The following is a 26,565-nucleotide window of genomic DNA, read 5'->3' as shown; positions in this document are numbered from 1 at the left end:
TTTGTGAAATTATATAGAAATACAATAAATAAAGAAGCGGCATTCGTATTATTTATTTTCCAGCATATTTCATTGGTACATTGTTAGAGATTTTGCCATAATTCATTAGTATATAAGTAATATACAACTCTTTATATTAAATTATGCACACATGAATGCACGATTAATATACATAATTTATATTATCTCATAGGTATAAATAACCATACATTTAGTTACACATGTGATAAAAGATATGAATACAGATTTATAACAATATATAAACAAGTGAACAACTTCGAACCGTGTCGGAAACAACACTAGATTATTCTTTATTAATGATAGAAAAACTTCAAATATGGGTTATACATATAATATATTATGTAGATATGTAGCGGTGCTTAGCTAAAACATGGGAACGCGGGCGCACGCATTTATGTACAACCAGATATAATATACATACATAGTATTACGTAGTGGACTAACTGTGGGGTTATATACTTTACGAGTGAATAACACTAGGAATCGCAAGCTAAATCTGGATTTATACGTGAAAATGTTGAAATACATGAGAACGAGAACTTGTTTGGATAGATACGAAGCAATATAAAGGACTTAAAGAGAATCCCTTGTACGAGTGAGCAATGTCCAAGTAGCCTACATCCAAGCGACCTTACCGACCAATATGTACAACAACAACTTTAGAACATTTATATATTATTTAGATCTTTCAACATCGCTATGTATGCGCTCGTAGGTACCTACGATATATAGGGCAGGTCGATTGGTTTCATCAATCATTTTATATAATTATTTATTCAAAAGTCTGAAACGATCACCGTTTCTATAATATTTTGGTTTATCTAACACGTTTGTGTTGCGATGAAGTATAATAATTTTAACGAATTCTATATATTTTCTAAAAGTAATAATATTTCATGCAAGCAGTCTTTTGTAGGGTGCAAACGACACTAACTTGGTTGTTATATGTCGCTTCTCACGCCAACAGATTACGATAAGAATTTATTCAAATTCTATTATTGTTTTTATTAAAAACTCCATATCAAAACCGTATGTAATACCAATGATAAATAAGCTTAGGTTGATTCTGAATCCAAATTATTTCCAAAAAAGATTGCTTTAGTTAATGAGTTGATTTATTGTTAATAAAATCATTTTCATAAAACTCTATGGCTCATCTTGATGAAAAAAAGCTGGCGAAGAACGCTTTGATAACGAAACATTCACATCATAGAGGAATCAAATAGATCACGATCAGACACGTTAGGTGACGAATGACGCAGTACTGTATAGTAAGTAAGTATTATATTAAGAATGATTAAGATGGTATCACGTCTACTATCACAGAATATTATTATTTCGAGAATAATCAAAGAACCAGCATATAAATTTAATGCGCTTACTTCTTATTTAAAATATCTTTATCATGTAAGTATATTGTGTTTAGCAGTTGGAAATTACGATCAGGTTTCGGCAAATCTCAGTAAGCACCTATACTTACATTTTCCCAAGATTTACATCTATTCAACTGTCGTATAGTATGTTATATAAGTTATTTAACTTAATGAACAGGATTTAGATATACAAATAACGTTTATTTTATTATATGTATGTATTTTTACATAGGGGAACGACTTATTTATATGGTTGACATGATGATGTCTTCAACGGCGGTAACCGATCGTCGTCTTCACAATGTAATATTTTGATCATGAGTGGATTATGGGTAAGTTAAAGTTTCGTTTATAGAAATTCATTAACAGATAGTTTTGATTCGATTTTTGGTCAATGGGACGGTCGCAGCAGCATACTGGTGCTTGAAATATTGCTCGAATTATTTGAAATTTATTTATTATACATTTGTATTGTTAACATTAATAAAATGTATTAGATCTTACATTGAAGTATGGTGAAATAAACATTTAAGTTTCAACTACTCATTTAGGATACATTCAGGTAACTCACAGCTAGCGATCAAAAACGTAACGTAGAAAATCACAACAATTCTATGCCATAAGGATCGTGTAGTAATAACTAGGTATATAATATAATAACTTTACGAACTGTTCCTACACATAATAAATAATGCAGATCCAATAATGTGTAAACAATTCACTCGATATCATAATCTAACCTAACAAATGGACGCGAGTCCAAGATATTGAAAGCATCGGATACACGACTAGCCGGTGTCGGGTGGTACAACTCCATCCGTGGATGCGATTAGACAGCACTAATACTCGAATATTCACTAGACTGTGCGTTTATTGAAATTTTACTATGTACAACATCTCCTAAGTGCGGTACCGCGTACCGGCGCGTCGAGCGGCCTACAAGAGAACATTTTCTACAATGGAGCCGAGTTCCACAGCGAGCCGCAGCAGAATCAGGCGACACACGGCAGCGGCCAGGCCGCGCCCGCGCGCCCGCCCTGCCGACATTATTTGCCGCCGAGGCCGAACTTCATGAAGATGAGTTCCTTGCCCTTGCTCAGGATGTCCCCGCCTGGCGCCGTCATCTCTGAGAACTTCTGCATGAGGTTTGGCTGCGTGGCGGGCGTGGAGGTGGCGGGCGGCTGCACGTTGGGCGCGGGCACGACGGCAGGGCCAGCGCGGCGCGCGGGCGAGGCGGGCGCGGGCGCCGGCGCGGGCGCGGGCGCGGGCGCGCCGGGCGACTGCGCCGTGGGCGTGCCGGCGTTACCAGCGCTCGTGCGCGCGATCGTGCTCGGCGCCGCGCTCGCCGCGCCTCTCCCCCTCGCCTGTGCCGCACAACTCAACTCACTGACTGCACACACGCGTGCTACAAACGTCTTAAGTGTTTTGGGGACATGTTCATCTTCACTTCTATCAATGTCAAGTTTCTCATAGCTTTGTAATAAAGCAATCCCCAAAACAAGTAAGACGGTTAATTAAAATCGATGTTCAATTAGCGTGATCAATATTGTGAATCAAATGCAACAAGCAATTGTTTATGACAGGGACAGGTGCCTAGACTTAAGGGTCTGGTATTAAATTCTGATCTCAAATCAATTTACTGTTATTGAATAAGAGATGTTGGGGCATATCAATTGCGAAATGCGTGTCTTAAAATATTTACATATAGGTAAATAAAGAACACTTACATCAATACCTAAGTCACTCTGTGTATCATGCTATACAATATTGAGACAAAACATTATTATTTACAAAGTATCATAGTACACACATCAATATAGTATAAAAACTGTGCAATAAAAAATCATGCATTGCCATAAACAAAGCAGGTGGCATATAAAAAAGAAAATGGCTGACAAGTTCAGTTAACTGTGGTACACAATATTTCATATATCTTTGGAAGAAATCAGTCATCAGGGTCATTAGAAGCCAAGAATCTTTAGGGGTCAATTCAATTCATTCAGTACATTCGTCATGCTTCGTTAATCTACAACATAAAGCTTGAATAGAACATACTATTCGATCACGCAATGATGGCCAAGAGTCATATAAACGTCAAGGAGGTTGCTATAGTGACGTCATCACCGACGCGATCGTCTAGCAAGGACCACATTCACAGGCCTCAGATTGTAGTAACATGGTGAATGGGTTATGGTATCTGATGTGAGTGAAGTACGCCAGTGTATGTATGTACTAGTCTCTGTTTGATCTGGTCCAGTATGCGATGACAGCTAATGATGTGTAAACAATAGTAATCATGACCGTCCGTCCACGCTGCGAGTGGACGAGTGACCGAGGCCACTACCAGATGCCCTGTACACTGAGCGTAGTAATGAAACGCAAGGTATAGATAAAGAAATAAATGAAGAAAAGGAAATAGTGAAAATAATAAAATCTAAAGATAATGAAGTGACAGTCGAAACAAAAAACGTCTAGTATCGTTGCATAGTATATTTGAAAGTATTCTTGTGGGTCGATTACAAACGGTATTTTTTACCTGAGAATTCGCCTGTTCTGGATTACTGGCGCATGTGTTGTGGTCTAACATAGAGGAAGGAGGGCAGGCATCTAGCAAACAGACAATACACACAACATATATAGTGACCACAGACAACCACTTGAATCTTGGATCACACCTCACGAACACCCCGAGGGTTCAGAGCGAGATTATGTTGCGTGTATTTGTACGACCAGCCTACCCGCTGAGAGACTAAATGCCAGGGTTACCGTATGACCAACAAAACATAATAATAGGACAGAGAGTTGGATAGATGAAAATAAAATAAGGTATCCTCAGTCTTAGCGACGTGGCGTTGAGTAGTGTGGATTGGTTATTAAGAACACACTTGTAGTAGCAAGTTGTTGTATGGAATCAGAACCTCTTCGAACGATGTTTGTGACTGTGTAATCCAAGATAGAGTGTTCATTAGCAAAGTGTACACCAAGAGTCTTTGTGCTCCGTAGATTGCAACCGGACTCGCATTCATACATTCCGTTTTACCATCACTGACACACTTGGGCTAAGTTCAGGACCGAATGGAAAGGAAATTGTGACTTTTAATTCATCATTGAAATCAACACACCATTTACAAGAATTTTGAGGAATTGTTTTAGAAGTAAACAATAAATGTTCAAGAGGACAATGAGGCAAAACGGAATGGAAAATCTAAAACATAAACTCGCTGAGCGAGTCCCGTCGCAATCGCAAGTGTACAGGAAAGATGATAGAGGGTTCCAGAGCGAAATAGCTAGCGTCTTTCAGTAGTCACATAGCAAGTCCAAGGTGCAAACATGAAACACTCAAAGCTCTCGGTGAACGATGAAGACACGCGTCTTCACCGAACTTACCTAAGGGAGGTCGGCTCGGCGATCTCTAAAGCGATTCGATCATCACTACTTTCAGTGTACGGTCTTTATCAAGTTAATTTCAAAAACTCATCAACATGAAAAGTTCTGATTGTATTTGACGTGAAACTGACAAGCAGGACGGAACAAACTAGTTAAATCGTGTCATGTGACGGGTGACGCTAACGGGGCTTTGTCTAAAGCGTGTGCATCGCTGTTCTGTCATCGACGAGCCGACCGACCCGGCTTAGTATTAAAATAGGGAGCGAGGGCAAGAGCAGCAGTGGCAGCTCAGGGAGAGATGAGGAGCTGAGGAGGGGGGGGGTGTCGTACCTGCCCGGCGATGGTGATTGCGCTGCTGGGGCTGTCCAGCATGCTGCGGGTGTTGCTGGTGCTGCGGGTGATGCGCCACGTTCTCACGCGGCGGAGGCGGAGGCCCTCGGGCTCCGAGCCCGGGCAACGGTCCTGCGCCCCGGCCTCGTCCCGCCCCGCGACCCGCGCCAACACCCGCTGCCGACATGCCCGCGACCCCTGCACCCAATATCACTGCTTGATATCCCATGCTAAGATTTGTCTGCGCTACTCATGCTTTCTGTTAGGTTGGAATTTTATATGTTTTGAATTTGTAATGTATCTGCTTAATCGTCAGATTTAAATACTTAATTCGAATCTGTATCTACCTACTACTCTTTTACTACGTAGGTAAATAAGAAAAATATAGTCGCTAGTACGATAAAATGTAACTTCTTACCTTGATTGCTCTGTCCAGCTGCGCCGTACTGGTCATTAGCATCGGCGAGGAAGTTGCTCGGCACAAGACCACGGACGCCATCGATCTCAGCCATGTAGAAGCCATCGTCATCCATGTCTCCGTACACGTGAATGATCTGACCCGTTTGGAAGCTCAGCTCAGCCTGCAAAAGTTTCTGAGTGACAAAAAATCAATTGTGAAAGATATGTAAGGGTTCATAGCAGTTATAGAATAGATCGAAGAGGAGAATATTGAAAAAGATAGTTTTGAATAAGAAGGTTAAGTTAAAGATAGAAAGATAGGGGAAAGAACACTGATTCAGGTTACAACAAAATAGACGAAATCAAAAGTTAGAGAGATCATAAGGGTACTGATACATATAGACACGATATCTAGTCTGAAGCAGTTAGTAGATAAGTATCCATGTACACATTAAAAGCTATATTCAAGTTAACACAGCATTGAAGTCTTTTGCTACAACAGTGACTGAAGAAATCGAGATAGTAAAGATTGACAGTTTTTTTTCAGCAGTAGATACCTGTCTGAGCTCCTAGACTTACATGCTAGTTAAATCCTTCAGCATCACTCTCATCTTAATCAAGTATCAATTTAACAAAAATGATGATTCTATATCATGTGCAGTTTATTTTACTGTCAGTGGTGGTAACATTTTTAAAATCATCGAGGAGATAACACATAGAACTTAGTACTAAATATGAATTACTAGCTAGGAAGAGGAAGGAGATGATACTTACATCGGCATCGACGTTAGGGCTGAGCTCTTGTGGGTCGTAGTCGTACAAAGCGACCATGCGTCTGACTGGCTGGTTGGCGTAGGCATCGGCCCAGCGGTCTCCCCGCTTGGGCGGCTGGCCTGTGACCTCTTGCTCCGAGACTTCCATCACCATGTTGTGGGGTACGTAGCCGCGGCGACCCCGACACTCGCCCCAATAGAAGCCGTCGCCATCCTTGTCTCCCCAAACCTGAGGGATGAGAACAATTTTTTATTACAGTGGAAGAGATCTTTTTGTTAGTTAATGGTAAGTAAGACTTCATTCTTAATCAAAATTCATTTTAAAAGAAAACATCATGTTCAATACAAAATTCAAATTCTGCCCCATTTTAGGCTGCTGGTGCTAGGAGAGCACTATTCCAGTGTATTTTTTTTCTATACTTGTGTGTATATTGATCTTTGATCACCAACCTTGATAGTATCTCCTTCACTGAATGGTAACTCTTCATCACAACTATCAGGGTTCGGGCTCATAGTTTGAGGATCGTAGTCAAACAGGGCGATGAAGTAACGGCTTCTCTTGGACTGAGGGTGGGCCTGCGCGTGCCTGGCGCCAGGCTGGGGCCCGCGGGGGCCTGCGGGTGGGCCCCCGCGGGCCGTATACTGCATACTACTGCCTTGCTGGCTCTGCTGCTGCTGTTGTTGTTGCTGTTGTTGCTGTTGCTGCTGCTGCAGGAATAATGTACCGATTAGAACTTGTATTGGGTCTTATTTTGCAATAGGTTGCTGTTCTAATTCATCAAGCAATGAAAAGGGATCTTCTATTGAACTCATAAAACTTGAAAATTTATAAATTAATTAGTCTAGGGGCAATATAACTAGTCATAATAAGGTAAACACTACAGAAGGTTCCAAACAGTGGATAGTAAGATGGTTTGCATGCCTGCTCGTTGTGGTGTCCGACTTGGTGCGGGTTAGGGGGGCGGCCGCGCTCGTGGTGGTTCCGGGGGGGCGGGTTCTGGTAGGGCGCGCCCGGGACTCCGCCCGCCCCGGGGTAGGCCTGGTTACTTTGGAACTGGCCGGCTGGTGGATATTGGGGTTGCTGCGTGCCATGGTAGGCTTGTGTACTCGGGTACGGCTGACCCGAAGGCTGCTGCGACGCTTGCGTTGGTTGGGACGGTTGCTGCTGACGTCCGTACGAACCAACACATTAATAAGGTTAGATTTTCCATAACAAAGCCAACAGCAATCGAATAAGCTCATAGCCATTAACCTCATTGGCGTTGCGTCTCAAAGCGATATAAATATTACCTTCTCCTCGGACGATAAGAAAAACAAGTCATTCCGTTGTAGCTCTAGTCAACCCCCATGCACAACGAAAGCTAGCGTGCAGCGCTTACACTTGAAACCACATCATTCATAGCGGACATAATCATAAACAGTCGGTTCCAAATGTGCTTGTCACAAGTTCAAATAAATAACATTCAAAATTCAACTTGAACAATAACGGAAAAATCGTATCATTAACCGATGTCCCCTCAGAAACTGAATACCTTATCTGTTAACATATAGACATTGAAGTGTGGGAGGTGTGTGAGAGGAGTGAGTGTTCGGCATGGACGCGTCGAAGCCAAGACAGCATGCAGGAACAGTCATACATACACGCGCGAGCATGCTCCAGTGTGGTCTGTATCGAGTGCTCTGTGGCCTAGTTCCTAGGACGGGGCTCCGGGCCGTGTCGGGTCGTGTGACGTGTGTGCGCGGACATCGAGGACGTACAAGTGAAGATGACAACACAGAACACCGAGAAGTGAAACTCAGAAACTCGTGATCGGGAGATCGTACAGAATTGAGAGAAAGACAGCATAGTGAGTAGTGCTAGCACGTGGAGAGCACATCGATGAGACAGCTAGGAGAGATCCCAGACCTGCGGGCGGCGGCGCGTCGCCTCCTCGTCTTCGCTACCCAGCTCCGTCGCGCTCTCTTTAGTGATTTCGATGGCCGGTATCCCCGATTGCTAATACCACATGGTCATTCAATATTTTATCATATACACAGTTGTTTTATAACGACATAATACAGTGAGGTAATGGTCGTGCTGATATGAGCGATATTGATGACTATGGTGCTCGCAATATTTTGGTCGTGTCCCTTGCTTCATACTCCGTGTTTACTTTCTTGAACTATTGAATTAATTTTAAAGCAAATAGAAGTACACACTATACGGAAAGGGAATTAAGCGTTTGAATAGAAGCTGATTTAAGAGTGAGTTAAAAAGTACTTATCGTAAGGTAAAGTTTATCAGGCATTAGAGCAAGACGTGAAGCCTGTACAAGAAGCTGAAGTGGAAAGGTAAGTTCACTGCCGTGTAAGCGATCGGCTTTCATTCGACGTGATCTGACGTTCGCTAGACTCGCGACTATTTCGTTTCTCCACGATTCGTTTATATGGATGATGTGTGAATGTCCATGAGTGATGTATGTCTATGAGTTGTGAACTGTCATGAAAATCTTCTTAAACGCAATTGACCACACCTAGGTTACATCAACTGGTTTCTTTTACAGCAATATAAAGACGATCCCTCGCTATTAAAGCTCGATTTAACTGTTATTTCCAACTCTATCCAGACGTATTTTCAAAATCGTACAACCGCTAAACAGAAGTTTGATTCCAAAAACCTAGTTCTCTTTATATAAAATAGATATGCATTTAGCTAGTTATACTTGTTTTCTACATATTTTGGTCTACTTTCAGATAAATATAAAGCATACTCAAAGTATAAATATTGTCTTCATATGCTGATTATATGGCTACAATATTATAGTATTATGACACTATTTGTATAATATACGGGCACACTGTGTATAATAATAAAAATTCAAAACGGAAAATAAATAAAAAATATTTTACATAACTAATAACACAAAATGAACGCTTCCAAAACTAAAATAAAAATTCATAGAACGCTAAACAAATCAGTCGTGTAAACTTCAGAATTAAATAAATAATGATAAATATGAAAAGACGTGTTAAAATTCCTTACCGAAGGGGTTATTTTGTCGAATATACTCTTTAGGAGGCCTGTGCCGAATCCACTCGTAGGCTATGGAAAGGTGTATAACAGTTATGTGAGCGAGGTTAGGTTAGGCTAAGTGGCATGATACAACTCATGATATTGTCTGTGTCACAAAGTACAAGCTCTTTATCTGTTCTAAGTTGTATCTGTATGTGTCGTGCGTTGTCGGGTATCGGCCAATAGCACTAGAGACTACTGATCTAGTCGCAAGCAGTATGCATTTAATTTTGAACGATCGAGCCGAGTGCATAGCTATAGTCGATGGCGCGGTGGTCGTGTCGTGAAACCGTTGGCAGAGAACTAAATACTGGACATTTAGAAGATGCCAGCGACAGAACCACAGGAGATAGTATAAAGAGTGCAGTTTGCAACACCGATATCACGCGACGAACTGTCTGTGTACATGAAATGGTTGGAACAGGTACGCTACGTGAACAGGGAACTCGGCTAGATGAGACAACTTGTGACCACAGACTGTTTGTCGCGCTAGAAGAGAGCATATGACACTGATCGTTATAATGATAGCTAAGAAGACACAGACGAAGAAAATTATCAGAGTAAAATCAAAAATATAAAGCACATATTAAATACTTAATCAACCTCTCAACGAAATAAACTGGCAAAATGAAACTTGACGTTACACACAAATGTACAACATTGATTTGCAAACCAAATATAGACAAAGTGCTATGCCGATCAACATTGATTTCAACACAGTTAACATTTAAGTTAATTTTGACAAAAGTTTCAAAATTCCAATTCGGGTAGCAAATAAAAATCCAACGAGATGTGTGAAAGTACAGAAAAGAATCAATGTAAAATTTTGACATTTAAAATTTATAATTAAAGCCAATTTGTCGGGACAAAGACTCCATTGTATCAGACATAGCGATATCAATACCAACATCATAAAGGGACAATAGACAAGTTAAATAAAAAGTGTTTGGTCACCTGAGCAGCGTGCTGGTCGTGGCGGTTTACTGTGGGGAATATCTCCTTGTCAGAGAGGTTCTCATCGTGCTCAATGACTTGCTGGTGGTGTTGGTAGGGCTGGGGGCGCTGTACCGGGCCCCCTCGGTACCCTCCGGGCACCTGCTGATTGGGCCCCGGCCCCGGGCCCGGGCCGCGCGGCATCCGAGTCGCTACGCCACGCAGCACTGCCGGCGGAATCGGCGTCGGCGCGCTGTCGCTGGACTGACTGTCCCGAGACTTTGTACGTACCTGAAAACAACAACGGGAATCGCAATAAAAAACGTCAACATAAAAAAACAAACACATATAACTCTACCAATTAGATAAACGTCACCATCTATCTAATATTGCTAACATAGCGTTCACATAGCCAAATCAAGCTCCATACAGCCATACTTACGGTGACACATTTAGGATTGAGGCCGATCAGTTTGCCAATGTCGATGAGAGCGTGGTCACCGGTTGGAGAATCCACGTCGGTCACCTTCTTGCCATCGGCGTACACAGCGTACCCAGTGACCGGGCCCGAGGCGGGCGGACGCAGGACTGGCTGCCAAGTCACCAGCAAGGTCCCGTCCTGAGGTCCCGCTTCCACCTGCGACACCGCACCAATCACCACCAACAATCCAGCCAACATTCGTGAGGCAAGCCAATTGGGTTTCAACTCTGATTACATGTGGGCCAACGTTGAACTAAGCCACATCGAGGGGGAGCCGACAATACGGATGGGGGCGCTAAGCTAACAACGAGGTGAGCGTTGGGGTATGTCAAGATAATTTTCCTGGAGCTGGATTTATGGTTGCGATTGACGCGACTTCCTCGAGACGTGCTGTGTGCTTTGAGGTTGTGAATTATTTGAAAGGAATAGGGGTGTATCAGTCGGTCTTTGTGAGTATTCATACTGTATTATCACACGTTCGTGGAGCATTGGAAAGCTACCTTGTGCGTGCTAAAAACGCTTTTAAAGTTACTGCCTTGAAAAGCATTGGTCAATTATAATTATTCTATAATTTTCCACTATCCACTGTGTGATTGTTAGAATCTGATTCCTGACTAAGTATAGATACATATAACATCAGCGAGCAAGGAATGTGAGTGTAAGATGTATAAGTTGGATCCAAAAAGCATGCTCAATTCACGTCATGCTGATTGTTGGATTTATTATTTTCCACGTACCATTATTTCGTTCGGTGGATCTGGCAGTCCCTTGGGCAGCGTCCTGAAGTCTGTGTAAGCCCCAGGAGCTTCTTCGATTGGAATCCCTGATTGTGGCGGACCAGCTCTTAAGTGCTTAGCCCTTACAGTTACCCGATACTGAGTGCTAGGTGATAAACCTGTAATTGTGTGGCGGTACACTCCTGGCTTCACTGTTCGAACCTGTAACCGAGGGTAACATATCTAGTCTATTCTGTTGATGAATGGTGACATTGTGGGTAACGTGTCCTTACTTCAACATTGTTTACGCAGACGACGTGCTGGTGGTTAGAGTTGGCCGGCAGCCAGGAGATGACTGCCTGGGAGCACGTCACGCCGCTCGCTCGGACACAAGTGGGGCCCATGTTGGCCGTGTCTCTGCCGATGACCATTGTACAAGCCGCGTCCCTCGATGTGCGCCGCGTCACTGTCACCGACCGCACGCTGATGCGATGCGGCTTTACAAACAAAATAACCATAAACCTGATTGCAATTTTGCCAACATCACAAGAATGCAAAAGTAAAAGTATAAAATCTATAAGCAAACGATGACATCGACGACCAACTAAATGAATTTGTGCTCACTGGTAACATGTAGAGTGACTACTGCAGAAACGTATAAGAAAAGCCTAATGAACATTGTAACAACTCACCCGATTGGAGTCGACTCCTTCAACGAGTGCTCGTGTGCGTTCTGAAGCCTTGACGGTAGTTTTGAGGACTCCGTCGACGTAAACGTGGTAGCTCTCGATGTTGGCTTGCTGCACGCCTTCGGGGGCAGTCCAGCCGATGAGCACGGACTTGTTGAGCTGTCTCTCGAGGGTGAGCTGCCGCGGCGCCGGCACTAGCGACGAGAAAAACAGCTCGGCTGTTGAGGTCCGAGGGCAGATCGCGAGGAGTGCGGCCAGGCAGGCGAAGTGCGTGACAATGCGAAGAAGCGTGCAGCGAAGTCCAGGGACGGGACAGGGGAGGGACAAAGGTTCGACTATAGAACTATTTCTAGACAAATGATTGTAACAACCGTCACAGGTGGTTTGTGTGGCGTTCTGTTTGAGTCTCTGTGCGAAGCTTCATGATTGTCTCGGAACTACTATGTTAGTTCAAGTGCTCGATGCGTTTGGGTTGCATGCGAAATGTAAACCTTCACTGGATTATTATCAAAAATACCTAATGAAAATTCTAAAATTCTTTTACTGCTAGCTAGACTTTGTCTAAATCTCTTCGTAAAAGATCTAATAAAAGTAAAAATTTTGTAAAAATTACTAAGTTGTTTATAAAGTACTGTTTGTATCTAAAATTCGTGCTTTTGAATTCTATGAGAGGATGTTGATGTGTGTATGCTTACCATTGTCGTCATCTTCTGGGCCTTCACTTAGTTCAGCGACTTCGCTTAAGCGAGCGACGTCTCGACTGAGAGACAATTCACTTATCGCAGTTGTAGCCTCATCCACGTCTCTCAGGGTTGAGATTATCGCCTGAGGGCAAAGAGGGACCTTGTATGAAAATATTAACGGATCATTGAAATAACGCTCGCGGCTCACATGACAACACTCAGACCTAGAGAACCTGTCTAGAAGTGATCATTGCCTTGATGCACAAGTAAATGGAAAGGTACTTGAAACTCTTTCTCTAGTAATCCTGGCAATATGTTTCTTGTCTAATCTAGGCAGTTTGGCCAATGACTCGCATTTGTCAATTTTTAGGGTTCCGTACCCAAAGGGTAAAACGACACCCTATTGTTTTCGCTCCTCTGTCCGTCCGTCCGTCTGTCACCAGGCTGTATCTCATGAACCGTGATAGTAAGAGAGTTGAAATTTTCACAGATGATGTATTTCTGTTGCCGCTATAACAACAAATACAATAACGCTATGAAAACTAGAACACAATAAATATTTTGGGGGGCTCCCATACAACAAACGTAATTTTTCATTTTCTAAATAATGGTATGGCCCGTTTTTATTTTTAAATTAAGGGTAATACACATATTTACATGACCTAAAAATAAACTAAAACTTATTTGTATATAGGTACAACTAAAAACAATTCTAAAATGGCATCAAAAAACTCCTCCTCGATGCTGACCCCAGCGAGTCTCTTTGCCATCTTTAAAAAGCAGATGAGCACTTGGACCCCACGGCTCGAGGGTTTCAACCCCAAAAGGTAAAGGTATAGTTACCCACCAAATAACTTCACTTTTTAAAAGTAAAATTATACTTAATGAAGTTTAGTTACTTTGGATTCTATCAATAAAATATACGTACGTATGAAAATGAATTAACCATCAAAACATAATCACTCCTAGACTGTCATGAATCTACAAAGCCTACAAGCCTACAAGCCAACAAAACATTCCCATTACATACGTAAGTGGAATATTTTGGCAATTTGTCACTTATTTTTAAAACGCTTTCTATATACGCTTTAAAAATAAGGAACAAATTAAAAGAGAAACTGTTTATCACCTGATGGAATTCTAAAAGATCGTCACCGACCAGTCTTTGAACGAAATTTGCTGGCACGAGTCCACGGCGCCCATCTAACAGTTCAGCGTCAAGCATGGACGCATTGGGATCTGGCGGACCCCATACCAATAAATAATCGCCAGCACTTATTGACAGCTCCCCTTCAGCAGTTTCAACCCTGAAAACATTATTCGTGTTAATACGATGTCTGGAAGGATTTCGTATTTAATTTCTGTGTAAGTGTCCACTTACTCAGGGGGGTCGTATGAGAAGCGCGCGATGTACACACAACAACGACCCTTCCCCGGTATGTCCAGCATGTCCACCATGTCCGAGGAGCCGTTCATATAATGAGACGAATTACGAACTGAAACAAGTGCATTGTAAAACATTTCTCCTTTACCAAAGAGCACGGAGAAAATTGGATTTCACTCACCTTCCATTTCCAAGCCGGTATTAGGCATAATCCGCGCTATAGCTCTTTGGTTCCGATCGTGGCTGAATCCCGAGTCTAAACCCCCTAGTCTATCAGTTCCGAATTGGTTATCTAATCCTAAATTCCACGAGGGCTGGTGCGGCGTGACCGGCGTGGCCACCCGCCCCACTCCCGCCGTGTTTCCATATCTACCGAGACCAAGGTCTATTTCATCTAGAGGTTTAAGTTTTATATTCATAGGATTTGTTCCGAGTCCGCCGGAGAGAAGGGGATTAGTGTACGTCCCCGTCCCAGTTCCGTAAGCGCTTGTGCCACCTAAACTTGTGTTTAGCCCTGCGAGTTGCGTTCCAGTCAAGTTCGAGAGGGCGTTGCCTAACCCGCTTGTTAGAGTCGACTGTAATCCTCCCAGCGTGTTCGTGAGTCCGCCGGATAGATTGGTTTGCGCATTGTTCAAGCAGCTTGTGAGTCCGGTGCCAGCTATTGTCCCTGTCATGCCGGGGTTCATGCCTGAGCCGAGGTTCAGGGAGGACACGTTGCCGGTTAAGTTCTGAAGGTTGCTCTGCAAGCCGGCTAGTGTGCTGGAGATTTGTCCGATGTTGTTGACGAGTGGCGCGGTGACTGGGTTCGTGAAGGTGACTTGGTGTGTGTTGGGGAGGCCGTATGTGTTGGAGTAGGCGGACACTGGGTTGGAGTACGAGGTGGGGTTGTGCGCGCTCATGGAGTAGGCCACGGAGTTGGAGCTGGGGGCGGTGAACTGGCCGGTGGCGTGCAGCGAGGACAGCGTGGGCATGGTGCTGCTCTGACAGATGGCCACGTGGCCCGCCGTGCTTGTGTACGAGTGCGGCAGCGGCGACGGTGTCGGCGAGTGGTAGTCGCCCAGCGCCTGGTTTGACCCGCTTGATTGGATACCTGCGAACATATAGTCTGTTTAACATTATTATCTGTAGCTTTGAGTGATTCTCTTAAGGAAACCTTCAGAATCAGTTAAGAGGTATTTTCGGGAGAGGGTTTAAGAGACGTTTAAGAGGTATTTTTGGTCATCTTTTTACAGGGTACATTCAGGGTCATTATTCTAGCAGTTCTCCCTCACCATGTGTAGTGGATCTCGTGTGCTCGAGTTCGGCGAGGATGCGGTTGTCCTGCTCGATCTTGGCCATGATCCTCTCGATCTCGGAGGCGGGCTGCGCGGACTGGGTGGACCACGTGGTGACTCCGCCCTGCCCGCGCGCGCGCAACGCCGCCGATAACTCTAGTTGCAGCTCTTCGCATCGAACTGTTTCTAGTGCCGCCTGTAAGTTGTGTTGGTGTTAGATCTTACTAAAAATATACATTAGAAGAGACGAAATTGATGGCTCCCAAATTAGATTAATCTTTAGTTAGATAAAAGAAAAACAAATACGTATAATAATTTTCCATCAATTTCAAAGCTATCTGCCAACTTGCTTGTAAACTGATTGCAAATGTTACTTTCAGTTTGTTATTCAAAATTCCACCTCTATTCACAATTATCTTAAAAATACGTCATAATATATAGGTACCTTCTTCTCCAACTCCCTAGCCCTAGACTGCAGCTGCTCCACATTGTGCTGGTCTACCGGCGACCGCTGAGCCGCGCGGAGCTGCGCTAACGCGTCCGCGTGTGCGCGCTCCGCGTCCGCGCGTTGGCGTTCCGCGTCCCGCAAGCGCCGCGCAAGCGCGTCAGTGTCGCCGCCGCCCGACATGCCTGTGCCGTACCCGCTCATTTTCTATGTAAATAAAAAGTCACATGTAATATTATTGACAACATACACATATATAAAAACCTGCTCAAAAAATAAAAATTACGTACTTACTGAACTACATCTATATTTACATAAAAAGAAACTTAAAACTAATAAAGGGCGTCGAACAAATTGGTCCTCATCGCTGTCATCCGGTAGTTTACCCAAAAGGCTGGCTGCATTGCTACTTTAAACGTAGGACAATAAAAAAGTCACAATTAAAAAGACTTAGGTATAAATAGTAGAAATAATATCTTGTGATCGGCTTGAACTTGATTGAGATTGAGATTTTTTTTAACCACTCTGTACAGAATTGTTAATTAAGCAGTCATGTAAAAATATTAAAGTATCTAGGTCAACAAACGCACCCTCCATTTATATAATTTTGCAGGCACATAATATTGACTGCTGCCGTAAAGTCCTTCGGGAGCGTCATAGCAATACTGATGATTCGCATTTCGCATCAAAATTATTAAGTTTAAAATCGTAGCACTCGTAGTATGTTCGTAGCAGACTGACTACGCCTGCTACGAAAACTAAAATTATCAGTTTGACTCGAGCAAACTGAGCAATTTATTTTTCTCGCTGTAACCCTTTTGTTATCTGCCTCTTTCTTGCTTCATGAATAAAAGCCTGTAATTATGCACTGCTTAACATAATTAGGGCTTGTAATGCCACGAACTATGTCAATGAGGTCTCGGTGATATGCAGTTTAGCGATAGGTCTTTTTTTAACGACGTCAAAAATCATCAAATGACCCCTCCCGCTGTGGGTTAGCAGCGGTGAGGGAGTGTCAGACTCTTACTGACTAAAAACCGTCGTGTTCCGTCGTAGGCCTTTAATGTACCAGGGCCGCGGTATCTCTTTCGAACAATCCCGCAGCCCCGGCAGACTTAGCGATAACTCTAAGACTTTTTTTACTTTTTAAAACAGTCTGATCTGATCTGATGAGTCTGATTATGTGATGGAAGACAATCCGAAAGATACAACGTATCAAAATAATTCTAACAGAAGATTAAAAGAATATGCGGTAATCAGAAAGGTATGTACATAAAAAAAGCAAACAATGATTTTTTGATCCTAAAAATATGTACTTTGGTACTATGAAGATGTGCAAGTTTGTATGTTCAAATGATTTCGTGAAAAACTGTATTACGCGTGAAATGGAATCAAATGTGACGTAAAGAACTTTTATCCTAGATGATCAGTAGAAAATTAACTAGGGAATTATTAACTCGATCTTTGCATTTGAGCACAATTTGAACTTTACCTACTCAGACAAAACGTAGGTACTTACTTACTTAAAGCTACTCAACAAATAGGTATGTGTAACCCACAAAAAACAATTTACAATCGCTATGAAATCAAAAACCTTTATCAAGCTAACTACATAGGAATATTTTATCGATTTTATGTTAAATTCGAGTCGATGCTCGCCCTTCGCGCTGACGTCATTCGATAAAGGCGACCTACGTATCGATATCGATAGACCGTTAATCACAACATTTACCTGTCGATACTGTGTGTTTTACAGGGTTTGAATATTATTATGATTTGATTATTGATTTTTAAAAGATTAGAGATAAATTATAGCGCTTACGGTCCCCACACGACAAGTTTGGAAGTAGTGAGATGGTCATAGTCAGATATTTGTTTCGATTAACTTTTAAAACCAAAAATACAATTAATTACAATACAATAGACAAATCAACATTTTTTCCAATATATTTTCTAACTTTCACAGTCTTTCCAATACCACCAAAACCCGATACTTTCAGATACAATTACAACCGTGAACCACAGTTTAACATAAAAAAAACATCTACTACATACTTTAAAAATAAATAAAACAATTAAAAACCCAATATAAAATAACCACGCAATTTTAACATTAACGAGATTAACAATCAAGTCGATAAAGAAAGTATTCGATGAGATATCGATTATTTGGTAAGTACAGCCCTACTGAGGTGAATGAATATCTAAATAACTATGTATTGTAAGGAGTTCTGACCTTGGGCACGTCATTATAAAATAAAAGTATTCAGGGTTGTAGGCAATGGTTTTTATAAGATACATGTGATGCTGGGCAGATTTTTGAAACGAGTCTCTATGTAGCTTCTTGCCGATTCTTCTCCATAACGCACACCACTTTGAACCGTGTAGTGTGTAGTGTGACATTAACATTTTGTAAGAACCTGTAATAGGTCTAAATCATCACTACATAGTACCTCTATAATCGTCTAGCCCCTCTGTCCCTTTGTACGCTTAAATCTTCAAGACTTCGCAACGGATTTTGATGCGGTTGTTTAATAGATAGTGATTGAAGAGGAAGGTTTATTAAATAAGTATAATAACATCCAGTAAGAAATAAAAGCTTTTGCTTTTTAATCGGACAAACTGACTGCGGACGGAACTGCTCGATCAGAGGTTAAGTTTGTTCAAAAACATAGTGGTTGAATTAAGAACCTTATTTTTGGAGAACTCGGTTTAAAAAATAAGGACATGTAGTTAGTAACTAAATTCTGAGTTGTAGTGTATCTGTTGTTTTTGAATGGTTAAAATCATTACCCGTCCTGGCAGTCGGGTAAAAAGAAGCTTGAAGTCTCAGTTCCTTATGATAGTTTTGTAACGGATATCGTCACAAACTACCTGTTTAAAAAATACTTAAAGTATCGTATCGTAGAATACTTAATAGTGCATGTTATTGACACTCTTGCCTGCGTATCACCCTATCTATTGTTTCACCCTACACTAAGCTATACAGTGTTATCAGGCATCGGCTTTTTTGTATCGTACCTACGTTTATGATAAACTCCATATTGGAACCTCTGTTAGCTTATAAATGGCTCCATTGAAAGTGCTGTGATTCTCGTAAATAAATGGATCTTCTTTCTTTCATAAAGCTGAAGAGTTCATTTGTTTTTCTGAACACGACAATTTCAGGAACTGCTAAACCCAATATTCATTACCCAGATAGCTCATTTCTCGAAGAAGACAGGCTTCTTCAGGCTAAGAAGAAAGTTCGCTGGTGGAAACGAATTTAGGTACCTAATGTGTGACATTGAGATTACGCATCAATTAATAGCATAGATTTCAGAAAATGAAAAGGTGATGCTAATATAATATCAAGTATAGCATAAAAATTACCCACCGAACTGAACAACTTATAAATACATACGCAAAAAACATCTACACAAATCAAAAACTGTGAGACAACTACACCCATAAAGTCTATCACAGACGTGGGTAATAGCGGCGCTTGTTTACGTACGTCTGTTTCTACCCTTAGGCTGTAGATTCGACGCCGCCCTGTCTCCACGCCATAAGACGGCGGAGTGCGCCGACCTGATTCGACCCCATACCCCCCCCCTCCTTTCTCCCCCACCCCTGGGGTATGCCAGACTCCTTGGCAGGGAAATTGGGCATGGTTTGGCATTACCCTTGCTCTCAATTCATGCGGTAATTCTATAGGCCTTTTATTATAGGTCTACGAGTAATTATGTAATCGGTAGTTTTAATGAATCTTTGGAGATGTAGGTAGCTTCTAATGGCCAGTGATGAGAAAGCTACGTTTTGTTGAATTTGAATGCTGAATCGTAGTTGATTTTGTTTGATTTGATAATAATATAAATCTTAAGTAGTATCATTTTCACTGGCTAAGGAAATCATTTTTCAATGCTATACAATACCAACACCTGTACCTGTACCCATGTTTGCAAATAATAAATGACTTTGACTTTAAATATTAATAACAAGCACGTATAGTTATCGGCACGGATAATGAGCTGTCGGCGGAAGAGTTTGGATCGCTTTGCGCACTGTACACTTTTGGCAATAAACTAATGAATCACTTCTGCGCAGGTGAAGGTCAGGGCTTAATATCCTTGCCGATGATTATATCAAAAGCTTGGTTTATTACCCGTTACTATATCAATCATGATGGAACCACTCTAGTGGCAAACCGTTTGATGTTCCCATATGTCCCCAAAGGTTAGAGGTGCTACCGAACGTTTGAGCGAAAATAGACATTGTTTTTATCGATAAAAACAATAGAGAGAGATGATTGGTTTTATAGTTCGAGAGACTTTGTTGGTTTTAGGCTTTGGTTTATAGAGTGTGACTTGTTCTGTGAAAGATTTGGTGTGAAATTGATTTTTTACGACTTTGTAAAAAAAAATCGAAAATGAGGAAGGTGTTGTAATTGATTGACCGAGCTATTAATAAATATTGTGGCGGTCAAAAATTACCTTACTGTCTTCCTCGACAAAAAGGCTGTATAACATAGAACTTTTTGAATAGTTCCAGTAGTTTCTGAGCTTAGCGCGTTCAACCAAACAAGCTTCATATATTATTAGCTTCATATATTATAGTAAGTATTGACTTTTTCAAGTGCCCTGAAGCTATTTTTGACAAGGCCCTGTATTATGTTGTTGATGCCTTACAGACATGAACATCAGTTAATTACCTAGATCCTGAAATACGTAGGCAGAAAGGCAGAGGAGGAACATAAAACCCACTTCTTAATTTCTATAAAAACGTGGGCGAATCTATTGACATAGATAATAATAGTATCTTTTTTTTTCCGACGTCAAAAATCATCAAATGACCCCTCCCGGTGTGGGTTAGCAGCGGTGAGGGAGTGTCAGACTCTTACTGACTAAAAACCGTCGTGTTCCGTCGTAGGCCTTTTATGTACCAGGGCCGCGGTATCTCTTTCGAACAACCCGCAGCATAATAATAGTATCTCAAATCCAGACTTCAAGCTACAGAAGAGAATTTATAAATAATTATAATCGCAATTTTTTGTAAAGACTGGCTGTCAATTTCAAGATTTTTTTTCTGTTAATCGTGCAATGATACAACTACTAACTTACCTAAGTTAGTAGGATATAAATAATTTATTTTTTTATTTTATTTTATTTTCTTCAGGAAACAAACAGTCACGTACAAAAAACTTCATCTAAATCATGTAGTATATCTAAATATAAAAATGAATGCCACTTTTCTTTACAATTTTATAACTCAAGAACGGTCTCACATATCCAAACCAAATGTTCGCAATGTAGGCTGTGATTCGCTATTTAGTAGATGGTTGATATGAACTTTGCACAAAATTGATCGAACGATTCTTCATTTATCAAATTTTTTTGCAACAAAATGGTAGACTTTATACTTAAACTGATATTAAATTATACTTAAATTTAAACTGTTACCACTGACCTGAAGTTGACTGTACCACAGTAAAACATTACATAAAAATGCAATATTCACAATGAGTATGGTACTCATGCACGTTATTGCAGTTCCGAAAACACAATTTCAAAAAAGGAACTTTCGAAACACGTACTGGCACAAAAGATTTTAAATCTAAACGACAAAGTGGCACTCGGGCCGCACGCTACGCCCATAACTTGTAATTTTCCCATCGGCTTGGCAAAACTTGGACGTACGTGCCAAGTTGCGATGGGACAAGCATGGCAAACTGGCAAACTTGGCAATTCGCGACATTATTACTTTTTATATGCCGCAATAGAGGTGTTTGAGTAGTAATTATAAGTTGTGTTTTTTTATTTAATTAAAAGAGTTTATATTTTTATTTTGTAGTTTATGGTTTTAATTATAGATATATGATAACTACGGTATAGATAGAGGTTAAAGTGCATGTTTCCTTTTACTGCAAGTAATATAGTTTTATTTAGTAGAATGCTACAATTGTAGATCTTTTATTAACGAGGGGTTGACGGCGTTGAATATTAGTATACATAGGTAGATAATCAATACCAGAGCAAACTTCTAAGCTTAAGTCGTCAAATGTATGAAAGAGCAATATCTAGACTTCTAGACGTCTAGACTGGGACATTTGCTTGTAAAAGATCTATCTAAAGTACAAGAATTTTCTATTCGGGTTTTCCGTGCGTCACCGCTAGAATCGTACGGACGGTGTCCCGTGTATAATTATTGACGAATGCCAGTACAAGAATTATAATCTCATGTATATCCTATCTATATTATATGTACTGCCTAGTTTCATCAAAATCCGTTTGTTTTGCAGGAAGCTTTAAGACAACGTAACAAAGAAACATGTGATCTAAAACGCGAACTGAGAATTATCAGAAGATCAATAATTCAGCGAATTTTATATAAAAACTTACCAGCTAAACAATAAAGATAAATGTCGAATCATTTACCAAGTAATTAGTATCTTATTTCAACCATTAACATAATTTACAAGATTGGACGCGCGAAACGAAACGTTCCTAAATCACCGATGTTGAAATCACAAATTCGAATTTCGAACTCCCAGCCCACGTGTGTCAGTGCGAGTAAACAGAATATCATCCCGGTCGTTAATTAGCTTAGTGCGTGCCCCTGACATACATTTGTGTTCACGGACGAACGCTATATTCCAGGAACCAGGATGCATCGTTGAAACTGATCTGAATTTGCGCACCGGTCAGTACTTGCAAGGTCAGTTCCGAGGATTCAATTAATATATCGTATTTTCTGTGAAACTCTGCCGTGTTTGTAAACAAAGGCTGAATGCAGATGTGTGTGTGCGCCTGCAGGTTTATTGGGTGTTCTGTATTGTCTGTGATTTTGAAATGGTACTGAACAAAGCGTAGTAAAGCCTTCAAACGTTTTTAAACAATAACAAAGAACATTATTTAACTAGTTCAATAATCCAATAGTAGATAACATAACAAATAATTATCTAGCTTTCCAACTTTCCGAGGAATTATCATTCCCCTAAAATCCTAGTCGAGCAACGCGATTACAAGACAACATCATTTTATAAAAAATGCATTCATTTATTTCGTTTTATAACAATCCTGTGCACAACTCAAACAATAACAGCCTTACATTTCATCTGAAGCAAGAACCTAAATTCTCTAGTAGCCAGATACGACCGCATTCACGCTCAAACATCCCAAAGATGTCTTCGCGACAATCGATCAATTCCTGACGTGTTCCACCACGCTAATGGCTCCGGAGGAGGGGGGGATCATGATACTCGCTTTTTTCCCAACTGTCCGACCAAAGACGGAAAAGATTGTGTCAGATAAGAAATTGCTAAAGAATTTTTGAATGGGGTTTAAGAAACTTGTCAAAGAAGGTGTTTTGAATGATCTAAAGGCTATTCAAATACGGTAATTTGAAGGAAACATCTGTATTCGAGGATTTATCAGATATACTTATGTATCTGCGAGGAGAATGATCTCGATTGAACTTCGAGCTCGTGGAATCTTGGTTCGCGTCCAAATGAGGCTCTCTGATTTATTTACTGCTGCGGAAATGCTATAAAATAAATACGGGCTAGGTATACTAAATCCTTTTAACAGTCGCAATTCATGTTTGTGGAAAACAAAAATGTTTCAGTTTCGTGTAAATAAAGCGATTAAATAAGAAACATGAACGGTGAAATATAACAAACGATGAACGTATCCACTTAAAAGTCGCGATACCGATACAGAATATGAGATCCTGGAATATATTCAAACGTTTTGTTACCGAGAAACATATTCGTGAATCTGAATGACGATAAACTATGGGTACGATACAATTGTGTGACGTCGGCTGTGGTAAGCCGCGGGTCGCGTGTTAGTCCCTGAATATTTCACTCGAGGCCGGCACAACGACCGATTTAATTTTTTAGTCTTTGATTCTGATTTTATGTGCGCACACTGATTAGCTTCACTGAAATCATCTAAGATTTCAGCTAACCATGCAAAAATTACTTATGCAATGCGTAAACCCCACAAAAAAGTTACGCAGGTAGTTTATGTCTCATGAAATGCGAATTATCTTTGTTAAAATAAATATCTTGTTTTTGATCATCGTTTATTTCCACACTAATATTATATCTTACGTACATTATTACTTAGTATTTTAATAAAACTTAGGACACAAAGAAAACGTGGCAAAGAGAGAACCTTAGCAATAGACAACAGTGTTACCATAATTTTAATACAGAAGAAATATAAATGTACCACAGATACTAACAATCTTAATCAACGGAACAATCAATTGAAGGTTGGCAAATCAATCCCTCAGTCTAACAATGCTAATTTCTAATCACCTGAAACAGTAGATTCTGAAACTCGCTTCAAAAAGGAACCAAGATCTCTTAAAATTGAACAGCCATCGCTTTCAAAGATGAAGCCTTTTCAAGTAAAGAATGGTGCGACGAACGTTAAAGTGCAATCAACTTCGTTTATTGGATATACAAGTGAGGAGGAACGTTTTCCCAAACTACATAAGTGCCAGTAGCCATGAAGATTGGATCGTAAATAATTCACTCACTCGTTCACAGGTGCCGCGACTTATGAATGAGGTCCACTCATTTTTGTTACGGTTTTTTTTTTATATGGCGGGAGGTGGGGTTGTGTGAATCAGGAGTTTTTCCCACTGGCTGGATGAAAAGAATGTCAACGAGGCAACTTAAATTATAGACAACTGCTTAGATTTGAATATAGAATCAAAGTTCTTAAATAGTCATGACTGAAAAAAGAATTTAAAACAGTCAGTCACGTTTGAAATTAAGAATCGATTGTAGTCATATCAGCCCGTGGTAGTTACAGATAATATTTTTCTAAGTTTCTTTGATAGATCAAATAATCGCTCTAAGTATAACTAAGATGAAGGAGTTAATATGTATATGAAACATTTCGACAAATAACCAACATAAGAAAGATAAAATACATCTAATCTTTACATCCAAGGCCGCGCACAAGACGAGGAACTAGAGCTACTAGCGCCAAGTTTCATTACCGTCTCATATCTAGGTTATTTTTTATATGAAATCAGTACAAAAACTACATGAAGAATAAAAAGGAGGGTGCGGGAAGCGGTCGGCCTGATGCCAACTAAGGGGGCGTGGCATTCCATATATTTACCAGTTACCACTACCGAACCGAATTGGTCTGCTCCCAAGATTGAATAAACAACTAAAGCATTATCTTATTGGCCTCATTTTGGGCAGACGTTTGAGTAGCCAATAAGTCTGGGATCTGGGTATGGCTAGATTCAATAACTTTCGGGGTGAATAGCTGAAAGATGGCCAAACAGTCTCTAGCGACTTAAAGTCTCTTGGGACATTTCTGTCTGTCTAATATTGAGAATGACTATTCTGCTATTAGCAAATGAGTGCTCATGCACCGTGTTACGGGTGTCTCCAATATTTCTTAAGGTTTAAGACGATAGGGTGTTCTAAATAGATCTCTTAGTGAATGTTCGTTTCTCAGACTATTTTTTGCTTACAGGCTTGAACTATATTAAACGCTGTTTTAAACCTTTCAGTACTTATTCTAAGGACACGATTCTCGTTTCTGCAACATAAGAATGGTAAGTGTGTGATACTTCTTTCATCATAAAGTGAGTAGGAGCCTTATAACCAGGGAGTTAACGCCACTGACAATACATGCGCTTATACATTTATCGACAAGTCAAATTAAACCACTAACTACATACCGTTGAAATAGCTCAGTAAGCCTATACCAATTTCAAAAACTTTTCAAATATTCCATCGATAACAATATTAGGTCGTGTAACTTCGAGAAGGTCATTTATATTACGAACTTCATCAAATATAGAAAGCTTCCAAAAACAATAAGCAGATTGATCAATACGAGCTCCCACATGCGACCGAGTGCTGTTGACAGGAGACCAGCGCCACGATACCTCCTGCAACCACACACCTCGTTACTTTCCCATTAAACCGCAATATCCCACCTCCCTTTATTCGTTGAGGAAATACAAAACAATTTCCACTCGGTCCGGATAACGATTGGATCGATAAAAGCGAAACTCGAATGCGATTACCATTAACGAGCAGTGGCCTGATGCCTTTGTTGTTACGATAATGTTGCACTGGCTTACGCGACCTGGCGAGTAGTAATCAGGCTTAGAGGTACTTACCGTGCAGTGGCGTGGTGGCGCGGGTTACATGGGCTCCGGCACAGCACGGGACTTAGTTCGTGTAACAACAGATGCACCTCGTCGTGCCCACTCCGAGCTCAACTTGCGTAACATTTATATAACGAGACACTGAGGAACCACATCGCTCGGTCAGAGGCGGACTCGCGCGCGGCCCCGGACCCTTCGTCCTGCCATTTTGGTGTCGACGGGGATCGTTCGAAAAGCGGAGATGGCGGTGAGGCCCGCCGGTTCGGGCTGTCGCGTTCGCGTTTAGAGCGGGCTTTTGTGTGAAAATGGGGATGTCACAGCGGTGGTTACGTTCGGTGGGAAAATAAAAAAGTGTGAATCGGTCGGGCGGAGCGGTCGGCCGGCTGCGAGAGGGCCATGCCGCTCGATAGTCGAGCGCGTGCGCGAGAGCGGCGCGCGTCACTCGCCGCACTTGCGCCGCGGGCCTCAATGGACCGCGCCGCCACTGCCCCACGCCG

General features: G+C 41.2%; 1 protein-coding gene across 20 annotated transcripts; it reads right to left on the bottom strand.

Annotated features, from left to right (window-relative positions):
- Window positions 1-28: 28 nt before the first annotated feature.
- On the bottom strand, window positions 29-26,565 carry Rbp (RIM-binding protein). 20 transcript variants are annotated; one of them, XM_049843010.2, is made up of 22 exons: window positions 26,081-26,564; window positions 15,941-16,147; window positions 15,493-15,691; window positions 14,403-15,326; window positions 14,219-14,333; window positions 13,967-14,144; window positions 12,850-12,997; window positions 12,158-12,372; window positions 11,759-11,962; window positions 11,487-11,687; window positions 10,711-10,905; window positions 10,290-10,559; window positions 9,306-9,365; window positions 8,190-8,279; window positions 7,206-7,448; window positions 6,734-6,991; window positions 6,285-6,512; window positions 5,530-5,704; window positions 5,112-5,309; window positions 3,931-4,001; window positions 3,122-3,151; window positions 29-2,758 (listed from the first exon to the last, which is right to left on the bottom strand). In XM_049843010.2, exons 2-22 carry the CDS (start codon window positions 16,142-16,144, stop codon window positions 2,441-2,443), a joined length of 4,524 nt encoding a protein of 1,507 aa, XP_049698967.1. In that variant the 5' UTR covers window positions 16,145-16,147; window positions 26,081-26,564; the 3' UTR covers window positions 29-2,440. The 20 variants fall into 20 exon arrangements, with proteins under 20 accessions (XP_049698967.1, XP_049698970.1, XP_049698969.1 ...); XM_049843013.2 differs by having other exon boundaries at window positions 5,530-5,692; XM_049843012.2 differs by having other exon boundaries at window positions 7,206-7,445.

Source organism: Helicoverpa armigera, chromosome 22 (assembly GCF_030705265.1).
Source record: "Helicoverpa armigera isolate CAAS_96S chromosome 22, ASM3070526v1, whole genome shotgun sequence".
NCBI classification, from domain to species: Eukaryota; Metazoa; Arthropoda; class Insecta; order Lepidoptera; family Noctuidae; genus Helicoverpa; species Helicoverpa armigera.
This window is presented reverse-complemented; position numbering and strand designations above follow the sequence as displayed.

Excerpts from the sequence above, each read along its gene's own strand:
- Rbp (XM_049843010.2), bottom strand. The coding sequence starts at position 16,144 with ATGAGCGGGTACGGCACAGGCATGTCGGGCGGCGGCGACACTGACGCG. Across the intron at positions 11,963-12,157 it reads AAGGAGTCGACTCCAATCGG|CCGCATCGCATCAGCGTGCG; the intron begins GTGAGTTGTTAC and ends TTGTTTGTAAAG. Across the intron at positions 10,906-11,486 it reads ATCCACCGAACGAAATAATG|GTGGAAGCGGGACCTCAGGA; the intron begins GTACGTGGAAAA and ends GCGGTGTCGCAG.